Source organism: Halyomorpha halys, unplaced genomic scaffold (assembly GCF_000696795.3).
Source record: "Halyomorpha halys isolate HHAL.00 unplaced genomic scaffold, Hhal_1.1 Scaffold390.1, whole genome shotgun sequence".
Taxonomy (NCBI): domain Eukaryota; kingdom Metazoa; phylum Arthropoda; class Insecta; order Hemiptera; family Pentatomidae; genus Halyomorpha; species Halyomorpha halys.
In genome coordinates, this window is record NW_027112043.1 from 694,549 (window position 1) to 709,744 (window position 15,196).

At 29.4% G+C, this 15,196-nt stretch overlaps 2 protein-coding genes across 4 annotated transcripts in view; one reads left to right on the plus strand and one right to left on the minus strand.

Annotated features, from left to right (window-relative positions):
• Positions 1-7,149, plus strand: LOC106682113 (U6 snRNA-associated Sm-like protein LSm4). Its single transcript, XM_014422801.2, has 5 exons — positions 1-112; positions 195-236; positions 1,363-1,461; positions 5,127-5,301; positions 6,779-7,149. The coding sequence occupies exons 1-5, from the start codon at positions 110-112 to the stop codon at positions 6,886-6,888; spliced, it is 429 nt and encodes a 142-aa protein (XP_014278287.1). The 5' UTR covers positions 1-109; the 3' UTR covers positions 6,889-7,149.
• LOC106682111 (gamma-tubulin complex component 6) overlaps positions 6,451-15,196 on the minus strand; it is a 23,095-nt gene continuing 14,349 nt past the window's right edge. Inside the window, exons 9-16 of one of the 3 annotated variants that reach the window (XM_014422795.3) lie at positions 14,595-14,796; positions 14,102-14,306; positions 13,195-13,387; positions 11,202-13,092; positions 9,935-10,129; positions 8,908-9,080; positions 8,647-8,829; positions 6,451-6,585 (exon numbers count right to left, since the gene is read on the minus strand). In XM_014422795.3, coding sequence (XP_014278281.1) covers positions 6,477-6,585; positions 8,647-8,829; positions 8,908-9,080; positions 9,935-10,129; positions 11,202-13,092; positions 13,195-13,387; positions 14,102-14,306; positions 14,595-14,796 — 3,151 coding nt within the window. In that variant the 3' untranslated portion in view covers positions 6,451-6,476. Of the gene's footprint in view, positions 6,586-7,905; positions 8,071-8,646; positions 8,830-8,907; positions 9,081-9,934; positions 10,130-11,201; positions 13,093-13,194; positions 13,388-14,101; positions 14,307-14,594; positions 14,797-15,196 lie in introns of those variants that run through there. The other 2 variants (XM_014422797.3, XR_010844089.1) reach the window with 2 other exon arrangements.

Below are 15,196 nucleotides of genomic sequence, written 5' to 3' on the forward strand. Positions count from 1 at the left end.
TTATGATTTATTGGACCTACAACAGTTAGCTCAGCTTGTGTGTTCAAGTTTGTAACCATCGAGAGAGGTAATTTCGGTAGTGTGAGTTTTGTTAGGTACTTTATTTAAAATGGTAAGTATTAATGATTTGTTAATACTTTTAATTAATGATTATTTTGATTCAGAAGCATGATAAACCTAATTTTTGTTTGCAGCTACCTTTATCGCTGTTGAGGACGGCACAAAACCATCCTATGGTATGTAAATTGACGTATTTTGCAATGAATTTGAGTTTGTTTTTTTTCATTTGTGGTGTATAGTTGCCTATATTTAACGATGTTTCATCTTATATTGTTTATATGAGTTCATATTGTTTTCTTAAGAGGAATAATGTTGATATCAAGCAATGGTAAATGACTAAATGACACCAAATTGAAGGTAAAACATTGTAATTAACTAACATTTTACATTATAAAAGTTTTGATTTTGATTTTTACAGTGTATAGACACCTCATTTGTTTTTAGTTTTGATAAGAACATTTAATTTTCTTAATGATTAAATGTTTATTTTTCTTGGAAATTAAATTACATTTGTATATCAAAGAATTTTGTGGTTTTAAGGACACATCTCATCTTGGTTATTTTAACACTAATCCAAATTCTCTTTGAGCTTCCATCACTTTGCCATTTTTATCTATTCAGTAATATCTTTGTTATTATCTTAGTTTCCAGCTGTTTACATTTATGTCTGAGTTTTTGTGTCAGTTCATTCTTGTGACAATATTTTATGCCTGTATCATAGGGTAAATCAGATATTTATAGAAATTTGGAAGTTGTATATGTTCATGCAATATATATTTGTTTTATTAATTTTTGGATTCTTAAATCTGTTGGAATTATTTCTGCCGAAATCCAGGCAGCTTTATGAAAAATGGTATGGAAAGATTTACATGGTTTTACAGCCATGAGTCTTTAGAACCTTAGGAGTTTCATTAGGTTTTATTTCTTTTATGCCAGACATGTACTGCATTTAATTTTGGCAAGATAGCTCCTAGATATATCTTAGCAACTTTCAATTGAAAACTATTAGTTTGTAGAACAGGTTCATTAACATGTATTCCATGTTTCCTTTCCTGCTTATTTTAATGTATCCCATTTCATTTGTTATAAATCCTCCATTTCCCATTTCATTTATAAACCTTAACAAATATCAGGGTTTGATTTTTCATTAATTAACTGTTAATTTTATTGAAACATAATTATTTACTCATTTGTGGCATTAGAAGTCACAAAATTTGTCAATAATTCTCAATTTTATTTTTTTGTTTGATTCTTAAATTTTTTTCAAAGTTATAATTTTTCATTTTTGTTTTTTTATTTTAGCTAGTTGAATTAAAAAATGGTGAAACGTACAACGGTCATTTAGTTAGTTGTGATAATTGGATGAATATTAACCTTAGAGAGGTTATTTGCACTTCTAGGGTAAGTAAACATTTTAACTTTTGATTTATAGTTTATAATTTAATGTTAAAATTTTGAAGAGGATTCTTGAGAGCCTGAGAGCCTTGATGCACCTTGTTTTCCTAGTTTCCAACAAATAATGAGTTATTCTTACCAGCATTTCTTCTGTAACCAACGAGTCGTCTAATCATCTTTCTACTTTTCAGTTTAGGGCATCGCTTTTCACTGTTTCTGGTAGTGGAAGAGTTTCTTCCCCTGCTACGGACTGGTCTCATTTTCTTGCTGGTATATTCTTGTTGGCCATAGATTTTTTTGCTATATCTTGCTCTCTCAAAAATCAAAAGTCGGTTATGAGGGGGTATAGTCATAGTAAATATATTCAAAACGGTTACTGGGTCTATTAATCTATTTTTATTCTTCTAAAACCCTAGTTATACATTATATTAATTTCCGTATACATATCTCACACTATTTTTCATTTTGTGAGTTTCTATTTCTGTGTTGTTTTTGAAATATTCTGTTTTTTATTTTTAAGGTGCAATAATATTATGGCATGACTCTTATCAACAGTAAAAAGTGTAACTTTAAAAAAAAAACTATAACATAATAAACTTTTTGTAAAAGAACAATATTGGTTTAATTGTTTTGGAGTTTGATTAACAATTAAGTATTTTGGGGTCCATGCTTGGTTCTGACATGATTGTGATGATGAAGGCATGATATGAATAATGCATCTTTTTTACTCATTGATCTAATCTGTTGTAGTAGTCATTTAGGAGGAATTTAGTATCCAATTAAAAAAAAAGTACAAAGTAGCTAGAGGAAAAAAAGGAATATAATTTGATGTTTCCATCTCTCTTCTGTCATTTAGACACCTCATGTGGAAGACTTCTTCTTGTACTGTGATATTGAGAAACCAATAATTATCTCATTTGGATTCCAGCTGCAGTTAAAAATTGCTCAGGGCTTTTATTGGCTATCTTATGCTCACTTCATGACTCTGAGTCATAAAGAAATGCTGATTTCATTCTTGAGGACCATTTTGGTTAAATGATATTTGAATACATTTTATAAGTCAAAATGTAGTGAAGGAAACTGAATTAATTACAGTGAGTGTTTGGTTGGATAATTCGAAGAAGTAACTTGGGACAAAGGAAGGGGTCCCTCTCGAAAAATATTTGAAAATTAAGTTGCTTAAAGGTGAAGTTTGTACAGTTTATTGTGAATTCGCCTATGAAATCTTTCTGTTGACAACCATCAGAAAATATAATTAATAAAATAATTTTGACTATAAATTGTCACACAAAAAAATTTGTTGTCGAACCCTCATGAGACCCAAACCCTCTTGTGGCCCACTGACAGGAGGACACTGTCTTTATGCATTATGATTTTACTGCAGCCTACAAGTAGGTAATATTTCAAAATTTCAATGAAAGCCAGGAATTTCAGACCAACTTTCTGGAGTTTTTGGAGTTGAAAAATGTATCCCATTGGACTTTAATATATATATTTATTAATAGTATGTTGTTACCCTGAATACTTATTTAACTAGCACTGCAACTCGGGGTGAGCGAGGGTCTTCTAATTGTATTGAAAAATATTATTTAGTTTGAATTCTAGTCGATAAGTGAAGTTGAAATATCTATGGGCCAAAGTTTATTGCTGCTCTATGAGTTATTTTTAGTAAAATTTAGTCGTTTCGGAAGTTAAGTAATTTTATATAATTACTAAGTTAAGAAATTCTGGTTGTATCCAAAGCTTATTTGAACTGTTTATTATTCTTGTTAGTTTTGTAAAATATAAATTTCGTTGGCTTCTGGAAATTAAATGAAGTTTAAGGTGAGTGACTAGTTTGCTCTCGTACTATGATACACGCTCTCTAGTTGGTGAAAACTTGTATCATTTTCTTTTGTTTTTAACAGATGCAGTACAAATTTGGGAGGAATGACTAGTCTACAAAAGCAATCAGAAAGGTAAGCAGAATAATGGAACATGGAATTGTGGGAAGAAATTGTAGTACTGCTGGGGATTGTTGTTTTCGATCTATTTCTCTTATTACACGATTCAAGAAAGAAAAAATGTATGTACGGTCAACACTCGATAACTTGAACTTCTGTGTAATGACCATGCATTTCGAGATATACATAATTTTTAGCTTTTAAAATATGGTGATCACATTTGGGGCATGGCTTTTCATATGTTCTGTATTGTACAATCTAAAAATCCATGATTTCCTCCAAATCACACAAACCAATAACAGTCTTTAACTGCCTAAGGGATGACCCAAGAAACATTTCATGATCTATCATGGCACATTTTGTGTAGAAAATTTGAGTAATAAAGGTTATACTTTTTATAATTTGGTTTCACACTGAATTCTTTTGTGTTGCTAAGGTTGAGGTATGTTCCTTCCACTTGAAAAAGTAAAATTTTCCCCAAATTATTTTCTTGTTTTTCCCATATTTTTGTTTTTAAAAACAAGGTTTTCTCAAGTTAACAAAAAATAATTTCTGTATTTGAGTTTTCGATTGTTGACTGTATGTTCTCTAGTATTCGCTTGAGAATAAAATTTGTTTTTCTCAATTGTTTGGTTTTGTTTTATTTATTTTCAGAACTGTGCAAGGTATTAGCGATACATTCATTGGCAGTGCTTCTCATTGGCCTCATACATCATTCAAATGGACTTTAAATTTTAAATATTTGTTAACTATACGCGATATATTTATAAAAATATTGTCTGCCGCTGTTTCAGTTATATTAATATTGATTATTTTTCTGTTGATTTTTGTTATTTACGTTTTCATTCTATATATAGAGAATAAATTTTTCTGTTTTAATATTAGAAAAATAGCTTTCATAATTTTCAATATTCCCTTTTGATGGGATTTCATAATTACACTTTGGCAATATATTTATATATATATTTTTTATTCCTTCTTAACGTTTGTATTGTTTGATTCATTGTCATATTTTATTTTATTGTTTTTTTAAAGTAATATATTTATTCTTCAGTCCTCATAAGTATTGTAGTATCCTTAACAGCTACATTACAGACTTATAACTGATAAGGCATGACATATAGCAATTTTCAGAAGATACATTTAAATTATTTTAGCCCTAAGTATGAATCACTGAACTTACCATTTGGTGATGTGATGGATTCTTCAGCTTTAATTTTTGGTCTAGAAATATTGTAAGATTGGATATTCTACTACAATGAGTTAATTGTTTTATCAATTTGAGGTCTTAAAACTTTATTTTATTAATTCAGTGTTTTTCTCTCTGATTAATTTTTTTATGTTCAAATTTCTGTATGTTCAAAATGTTAAAATAAATATGTAATTATTAATACATGACTTGAATTCTCTTTGATAGAAGAAGCCGAGAGAATCAGTACTGATTGACATTTTTGAATAGTAGTTGTATGACTTTTTCTCATTTTCAATTAATAATAATAGTGTAGCTAATTGCTATTGTTGGTTCAGCTCATTCAAGGGTGTATCATAAGGGTGTGTCATTGACAAAGAAATACAACTACCTAAAAATCAGTTTTTTAACCTTGCGATTAGGTTACTGTTATATCCCATTGTATAACAAGAAATATATTTAAATTATTTAGTTATTTTCTTGAGTTTTTTATGTTTGTATTATTTTCTATAAATTATTTTCTTGAAATTTTTTTTTAGGATGGTGATAAGTTTTGGAGGATGCCAGAATGTTATATAAGAGGTAGTACTATTAAATATCTGAGGATTCCTGATGAAGTGATTGACATGGTGAAAGAAGAAGTTGTAGTTAAATCTAGAGGCAGGAGCGAAGTGAAGGGCCGTGGTGGTCAGCAGCGTGGTCGAGGAGCACAGCGTATGAATATTTTATATAGAATAGTTTAATCTTGTTTCCATTTGTAGGTGGTAGTTCTACTATGATCCTGGCACTTGCAGATAATATAGACATTAGAAGGACCTCTAATGATCTGAAAATGCTTCAGTTGGTCTGGGAACGGGGATGAGGCTAAAATCAAATATATTCATTTCATGCATGTCCCTGGCCAGTTGAACATTTGCCATCACACTTTGTAGGCAGAAATTTAATGATTTTATTTATCTTGGTTCACAAGTTAACTCGTATAATGAGATACTAGATCCAACGGGTAATCATGATGGGAAATAAATGTTATTTTGAGGGGCTTAAGAAGGCTACTAAACTGCATATGTATAAAACCAGTCCTCAACTTATGCCTCTGAATTTTGGAACTTATCTTTTACACAGAATGATCATCACTTAATATTTGAAAGGCAAGTACTTAATAGAATTTATGGCCCAGTAAATACCAATGGAACTTACAGGACAAATGATGAATTAATAGGACTCAAGAAACATCCAGAAATTGTAAGAATAATAAAACATCTTCGAAGGGTAGGGTATATAGTTAAAATGGCCCCAGACCTGGGTTATGTCAAAAACATATAATAAATTAGGAGCAGGATGAATTTTACATAAGTGGTAGACCCTAATCAGATGTGTATTTTCTGAAAAGTACCAATTCCCTTGCTTCCTGGACTTGATCTCCCTCCAAAGTTCAATAATGTAAGCCTTTACAACTGTAAGTCTAGAAATATAGTCCTCAAATAGTCCTTGAGAGTTAAATTTTGGGGGGGATTGTTGCTAATACAGTTTCCTATAAGTTGTGTTTGAAAATATTTTTAATTTTTAAATATATTTTATCCTCCGAGGCATCTGAAAAGATGACCTAGAGACCTTATATTGTAAAAATGTTTTTAGAGTGCTACCAATGGGTAGTTTCTCTACATGATTGTACCATACTATTATGATTTCCTCAAATTTACTTGATACATGTCAATAAATAAATTTAATATATATATAATTTGTTTTAAATCACTTAAATGCACCACATTTCAAATAAAACTCATAAAATACTTTCGAGTTTTTAAATGGTGTGATTGGTTTATTTGTAAAATATTAACAGTTAGAAATAGGATAAAAACTTTTAGTATGTATTTAAAATTCTTTTATTGTCAAAAGAAGATTGCAGTTAAAGAAATACCATGTCTTCTCTTTAATAACTGCCCCCATAATATTAATCGTAAATTTAATTGTCTTGAAAGAAAAAAACAAGATTGAACTCTGCAAAGTAAACATATTGTCCATCAGATAAATCTTTTATTTTTTATCAATACCTAATTTTATTTAATGAGCTTAAAGTTTATAAAACTCATCAAATTAAAGCAATTAAAAAATAAGAATTCTATTTTGTGGAAATATTTTCTGTTGATAAGTTCCTAACTTTATTGTTATTTACTAAAAATTCTGATTTTAGGTGGTGCGTTTGGTGGCCGAGGTGGAAAAATAGGACGTGGTGGTGGTGGTGGTGCAGGCGGAGGGGGAGGAGGAGGAAGAAATCCCCCTAACAAGAACAAGCCAAAATAATTTAGAAGATTTTAAACATTTATAACAGGACATTATTGAAATTACTTAACTTATCATGGAGTGTAAATAATTTTTTTTTATTCTATAAAGTATTATGATGTGTACTTTGAACAATCAAATTATATCTTTAATCATCTGAATTGAGAGGTTTCAGTTTTTATTTTTAATGATTGTAAAAACATATTGTTGAAGTGACTCACACTTATTACAATAACACCAACTTCCAGATCTCTTTTAGAAATTAAAGAAAATGTTATCTAATGTGTTTTTTTTTTCCATTCCTTTTTCATACTCACTCAGTTTCTACATCTAGAGTGATTTTGAGGGATGTGATGTGTCCTATTCATTCAAGAACTCATGTTGTAGCCAACAGCACAATATGTATATAATCTGCTATTAAGTTATGCGTTAACTGTGTATATAGTGCACAAGGCATATCTGCCAGGATACAAGGCACCTCTGCTAATTCTAATACATTATTAAGCCTCACAGGCTCATCACTCCAGTTGCTAAGAAATTTAATTCCCCCCCCCCCCAAGACTCATCAGTAGATGTGAGGAGTTACCTGCTTCAGTTTTTCTATGGACAGATTATTTCTATTTTATATCTTTATTTTTAAAAAAATAATCTCAGTTAATTGAGTTAGGTTTGGTTCAATATTCTATTATGTTAACTATAAATGTTCTTTTACCTTGATTTAGTTTTTTTTTCATTCTGATATTTAAATATATACTTTATTTTCCCCTCTAACATGATTATATAATTGTTAAAGAAGTAAATTCACAAATTCTTCCACATATTCTTAAATGTTATTTTATTATTTGAATATATTTTATGATTCATAAATATTAAATTGTGTGTAATTTTATCAGCCCCTATGGAAAGCAGTTGGTAAGATATTATCAATTTTGAACACCCACTGTCGCCACAAGGTCCAGTCAATGTTGAAAACACAATTTTAAGTAAATTCTTTATTTTGTTTTTCTTTAATTGAGGCATCATTAATCGAAACTACTGTAAAATAACTTTATCAATTAATCAAAATAAGCTCCTTGGCTTCTACACGGTTCTTCCAATGAACAATAGGATTTCATCATTCAGGTACTACACCATAATAAAGTGTTCTTTAATTTACAACAACATAATTAATCCATCAGAAGGTTTCTTACCATTTGTATTGGCCTTGAACAAAATTAATTTATCTGAATTAAATTCTTTACATTTCATAACGTATCTAAATTAAATTTCTTACTTGAGGACAATTAGGCAGTGGTATCTCTTATTAAACAGAATAGGCAATTCTCAATAGTTGTTACATTTATTAACAAAATTAATAATTTATTAAACTCAACAGTATTTACAATAATTTATAAAAACAAACAGCTTCATATATCAAAAACTATATCACTGCTTTGCTTTAAATTGCAGTTTTACAAAATTTAAAAAAAATTAATTTAATTTTGTATACGATATATTCCAAAGATAGTAGCACATAATGAAATTAAATTAGACGGGCCTCCTATAAACTTTCAAAGTAATCCTATGGTACAATCTGGAATGTATTTAATACAAAATAATTTTTTATTTGTTTTGAGTTGTGCTACTATCAAAGCAAAGCAGTGATATGTTCTACCCAGACTATTCTGTCTTACAATCTATGTTAGATAGAAGGAATTAATAGTTAACAGATTGTACAAGTTGACCAAACCCTCTTGATAGTTAATTTTGACCAATTTTTCAATTTGCCTAACAATATACCTTGCTAGTTTCAAGAAAGAAGAGAACGTATTCTGAAGCTTGACAAAATTACAATGCTGGTAGTTCCCAGATTCTGATATCGACCATTCACCAAATCTCATCACTTGACAGAAAATTAAAACATATTTAAGGAGGCTCTGCATTTTCTTCATCAACCCACTTGATTTTTCATTTAAAAAACATCTATTAAAAAAAAAAAAAATTAGATTGTTACAGTAAGTCGTAATCACAACACATTAATAACGAAATTGACAAATTTACTTAAAAATGACTTCTTTAAGATAGGCCGCGTGTTTTCTATAAACTTCTTGAAAATTGGTGACTTCCATTACATCTTTTTTGAATTTTTGCCAGCAGTTTTCAAAAACAGTCGTACAAATATACCATTGCAAAGAGCAAATAAACTGTGACATTATATGTCTATATAACTGGATCTAGAATTTAGAAAAAAAAAAAAGCAAAATGACAAAAAATATTAATTATAATATTTACACACAAATTTTTTTTAAAGGAAAAAGAGCATTGTATTTTCTCATCAAATATTTTTTTAGTTTTGATTTCCCTTTGTAGTGACTCAATTATATTTGTTCAACTCAGTTCCATTCTCTAGTAATTAGTTATTTTCTACCAATGATAATCACAACAGTTACAGCTATATTTAATTATATATATATAATTTCAAATAATGAAGATGGTCAAGGTTGCAGTCAAAAGAGAAACAGAAACAGTTGTAAACTATTTCTGTTCCTCTTTTGACCGAAATCTTGACCATCTTCTTCATAATTTTAATTATATTTAGTAACAAAAGTAAGGAATTTTTTTTTAATGCGTTTACAAAAACAGTCAGGACTGGAATCAGATGAAATTGATACTGGAACCAGTTTACACCAACCACAACTATCCTCCAAATTGAATGAGCCATTTTCTAGATATAGATATACTGAGAAAAACACATTGACCCCTGTGAAGGCAAAAGTAAGGAATGGACTCTGAAATTGATACAGAAACAACCTAGGTGCCAACCTGCTTGATTGAACCCAGAAAATTTCATCCAAATCAGATTAATGATTCAATCGATCATGTCTGAACACAAATTTGACTATAGACAGACACAGAACTAAATTTATTCCTTGATGTCTAAAATGACAAATGTTAACAAATAATTTCAATTATGAGGACATGATCATTTTGTTTTTTTAATTTCTACATGAATACAAAGCTCCCCTTCCTTCAGTGTTCAATGTTGAGTAAACTAATATAATGTTATTCTATGATGTGGTCGTTATACCTGAGTATATTCAGTTCCTTTCATTTGAGAAGATCTGAACTTCAATAAGAGCCATACTTGGTCTAAATGCCATGAAACCCTTTGAATAGAAAGCATATATTCAAAAACATCATTGTACTTCGACATAGCTATGTCAGTAAATATTAAGTTCAAAGGCCAAGTAAATTTATAGGACAATCCCAAACATGATAAAACCTGAAGAAAAAAAGTATTTGAATTAATTTCAAGGTACTCATAATTGAATCATGGCCTGGGATAATGTTTTATGTTACAATTTTTATTATATTTGATTTAACTTTGTACATTAAACTATAATTGTTATTCCATTCCATGATCCAATCAATGGATCATTTCAATAAGCATATCTTATTTTTTAAGAAGTCTTTAGTTCTAGAATTCAATCGAGCCATAATAATAAAATTGAGACAGTCTTGGGACTGGGCGACAGAAGTCAAACTTCTGGAAATGAAATTATGTATTAAAATGTTATTAATAATGATATTTATTTTACAAAAATACAACATTATTTATTTTATTTTTTCATTTAATTATAATTATTAAATAACATTTTACTTAATTACCTAAACTATTCATTTGTGAAATTATAGTTTACATTATCATTTGTATTATTAGTAAATGTTGATATGATTGGATTGTGATAGCTAAAATAAGAAATGCTAAAATTTGAATGAATGTTTTCAATATGTCGTGCAAATATTGTGTCAATTGCTGTACCACCTCTTGTAGTATTTTCTAATGCTGAGTTTGTCATTCTCAAAAGTAAAAATTCTTTTAACTAAACTTACACTTGCAATATGAAATTTTCTAGATAATCTCCTACTCTCCAATTACAATATAATAATTTTTCTGCTTAAATTAACCAGCATTACCCCCTCCCCTCCCCAACCACTTCTGTTTCATATCTTGTATCACAAAATCAATTTGCTACTTTATAATTTTTTTTGTCTCAAGTTATAGAATGTTGGCAAAGAAGTTTTACTTCAAAAATTGTTTGAAGTTCCATTTGTTATTTATTCAAAATTGTTATTATTGAAAATCGTTATTTATTGAAAATCATTATTTATTCAAAATTGTTATTATTGAAAACTGCTATTTATTGAAAATTGTTATTTATTCAAAACTATCAAATCTTGATAAAAAATTGTGAAGGTCCTCAACTTTTGACTGCTGATGTGCTTTACAAATAAACATACTTTACGGAAAAACATAATATTTTGGTAACAGGTATATAAAGCAGTTATAATACCTGTGGATTGGTATGTTCAAATGCAGTTGGGGTTTCCTTAACAATAAACGATAACTTTTCATCACCCAGGGATGCAAAAGCAAGAACATCTCTCAGCCTGCCAAATGTTAACAATGTTAAAGGTTTTTCTTTTTCTATAGCTGGACAAAGTGAACAAGACAGTCTTTTACCAAATTCCTCATCGAGAAAAAAATATTTCTTCAACTTCCCAGCTTCAGTTAATAGATGAAATTCATTAAAAAACATCTCTAAGAGCGCTTCATTCACCAACTTGAGCTGTGTTTCTAAAACTAAATTTAATGAACCAGGTACACATCTAAGTATGGAACAATAATCCAACTGTTGTTCTGGAAGATTAACAAGATCATTTGCTTTAAAGAGATTTTTGACACCTTCTACATGTAGATTACACTTCTGGAACCAATTTACACCATTGACTCCAATATGTTCAGAAGTAGCTTCCGTTTGATTATTAATGTTGTTGCAAGGTAAGTTATTTTGGTCTTCAATAATAGGGAGCAAATTATCGTTGCTGGTTTCCCTAATATGTACTAGCCTTATATTTTCTGAATCTAATGAATGTTGGAGTATATTTTCTTTAAATTCAATCGATTCGGTCATTTTCTCCACTTTACTTGATTTAATTTCATCTTGACTAATTCCTTCCATGTTTTTATTGGTTTGAGAAATATTAATACTGCCCTCATCACTTGCGAATTTTTCAACTTTCAGCTCTGATCCTAATGTAAAGTGAGATCCTAGTATTTTCTCTTTGTTTTTTCCAGCTTCATCTTGATAAAGAAGAAGTGATCTTTTGGTCACCCTTTCAAAATCAGAATGCAATGCTTTCATTCTGTTTCTTGTTAACTCAGAATATTTTAGATTGCCATCTGTTGTAAAATTAGTCGTTTCAGTGAGATTTGGACCTGTTGAAGGAATTTCATCACTTTTTTTACCAACTTCTGATAAATCATCACCAATAGTGAAGTTTGAACCTAGAACTTTTAATTTGTTTCCCTCTAAATCTGAATATTTTATGTCATCTTTTGTAATTGCAGTTGCTTCACCAAAATTCAAAACTTCTGAAGCAATTACATGATTTTTTTTACCCACTTCCTCTGATTTACATGATGGTAAATCGTCACCAACAATAAAGTTTGAACCTAGAACTTTTAATTTGTTTTCCTCTAATTCTGAATGTTTTATTATGTCATCTCTCAAGTCAGTTACCGTTGTTTCAACAAGATTCAGTACTTCAGAAGTGATTTTATAATTTTTTTTACCAACTTCCTCTGATATACTTGATGGTAAATCATCACCAACAGTGAAGTGTGAACCAAGAACTTTTAATTTGTTTTCCTCCAATTCAGAATATTTTATGTCATCTTTCGTAGTAGCAGTTGTTTCAACGAGATTCGGAACTTGTGAAGGGGTAGCAATTTTCTCGTTTTCTTTACTCTCTTTCTCAGCTGTCCATGTTGGGACACCATCCCCAACAATAAAGTTTGAACCTAAAACTTTTGATCTGTTTTCTTTTAATTCTGAATGTTTTATTACATCTAAAGGAGTATCTATTTTATTTTCATCTTCATTATTGCTTTGACTCTCTTGAATGTTTTCCATACTTTGAAGGAAATAAGGTTTCAATGGAACTTGAAATGTGTCCTCATTGCAATCTTTGTTTTGATCAGTTTCAGGTCTCTTATCTATGACCGACTCCTTAGATCCTATTTCAATTTGGATCAAGTCATCATCACTTACAAGTGCATTATCATTGAAAAATTCTTGTCTTTTTTTACTATTCTCCTCCCTTTTTAATTTCCACTCAGCCTTAAGCCCTTTTCTCTCTTCTTCAGCTTGCTCCTGTTTTAAAATACTGATTATTTCTTTACTGAAAAATAAAAAATATATTATAATCATGATTGGATAAAAAGACACTATCTTATTTTTTATATATTTTAACAATTAAAAATTAAAAAAAAAAAAAACATACGCTTTTTCAAACTCCCTTTTCTCTTCTTTTAAAAACATCTCTTCTAATTGATTTGCCACTCTAATATTGTCAATTTCTTCTTCTTGTTTCTTAAGTTCCCTTACCTTGGCACTTCTAATTAGGTCTTCTTCCCTTAAATTTAACTCTTTTCTTTTTCTTTCTTTTTCAATGTCCATTTTTCCTTTTTTTAATTCTAGAAGAGAAATAAAAGGACAATACTTCATTTTTAAAAACTCAAAGATATCATTTCATAAACAGTCCTGAATTATTATTTCATCTTCTACATTAATCCATGGCAGGACACACGGGCCTCTGGGACCCATAATGATATACATTTTTATGATCTGACCTTTTTTTTTTTATTGTGGCTGCATAATATATAATAAGAAAAACTATAGAATAACAAACTTAAAATTAAATAAAATGCCAATACACATTAATTTGAGGAATACAGATTTAGAAAACTTATTTCTCAATACAGCAATGTAACACTTGTAGACAAATAAGAGCTTATTCTAATTGCTAAGCAGTCCTGTGATCAGGAACAAAACTTTTATGTTATCGCCATTAGACTGCTACGTCACAATCCCACAAGATATCAAGGCAAAAAAACGCAATCCTTCCTGGTGGGACACACCCAACTAAGCAACAGTCCTACATCACTTTTGAAATATTTGTTTAAAACAGGAAGAGGAGAAGATAGTTTAATCAAGCAATATTTAAAAAGCGTCTGAAATTGGAAAACGGTGTGAAACCAGTTAGGCAGCCTGAGACCACTCCGGAATACTGGCACTTAACATTTTAAATTGAACAAATTCAGTATTTTGATACTTTTGTAAAACACAGTTGTTTAACTAACAACAAAATATTTAGTTTTGGAATGATCCATTAAAAATTATATTTATACCTTCAAAAGTTTGAGCTTTCATTTTTGCTGAATCATGGGCACATGAAACCAAGTCCAATTTTTCTTCTTTCTTCGATTGAAAAGAACTTTTTGCTCGTTCATAAAAATTATGACATTCTATTTGCAATTGTTTTAATTCTCCAAGGTTTAAACAAACTTTAATTCTAGGTTTGTCATCTGATTTTAGTATTTTCAAAAACTTCTCCTAACAATCAAAATAAAATAATAATCAATGTTATTCATACAAATACAATTCTTTAAACTTAAAATTCAATCTATAAACTATGAATTAACACTTTACATATAGGGCAGTTTTAATACCATTAATAATTAATATTATTAATAGTTAAGCCCATAGTTTAATAGTTCTGGATAAACAGTTAATTTCGATTTCAAAAATAAATTTAAATTATTAACTCCTCAAATAAAGGCACTTGTAAATGTATTTAATATTCAATATGACTTTAAAGTTCATTATGAAGAAATTACTCACACTGTTTTTTGATATACCAAGTAAACACAAAGCTTTTCCACAATATGCCAAATCTTGCAATGGAATAAACGAAAGAAAATTAGATTGAATGGGCTTATAAGCCTCTTCCCAACTTTGTCTGTCTTCAATAAGGCTGAAGTCACTTGGTGAGATTGGTAAATCTTTATGCCATTTACCGAGGAAAATCCAATCATCAATCAATCTATAAACAAATCAAATATAAGAATCATACTCAATTTATATATATATTTTTTCACGGAACGGCCTTAGAGACCATGCGAATATCATTACTTTTGACTTCAATTTATCTTTAAAGTTAAAAAAAAAATTAAAAGAATAAAAAAAAAATTGAAATGATAATATAATAAATGTGATCACAAATAAATATGGTGATACAAAGGACCTAGAAACAGAAATAAGGATCAGAAGACTGAAATTCCATGGACATATGGTAAGAACAGCCCCGAAAAGATGAAACAAGGAAATATTCCAAAAAATTCGAGGATACAAAAGCTCAGAAGGATACATCAGGCAGATGAAGGAAGAAATGGAAAGACCAAGAAATTAAGGTTTTTGTGGGAAAGAGAAATTTGAAAAAGGGG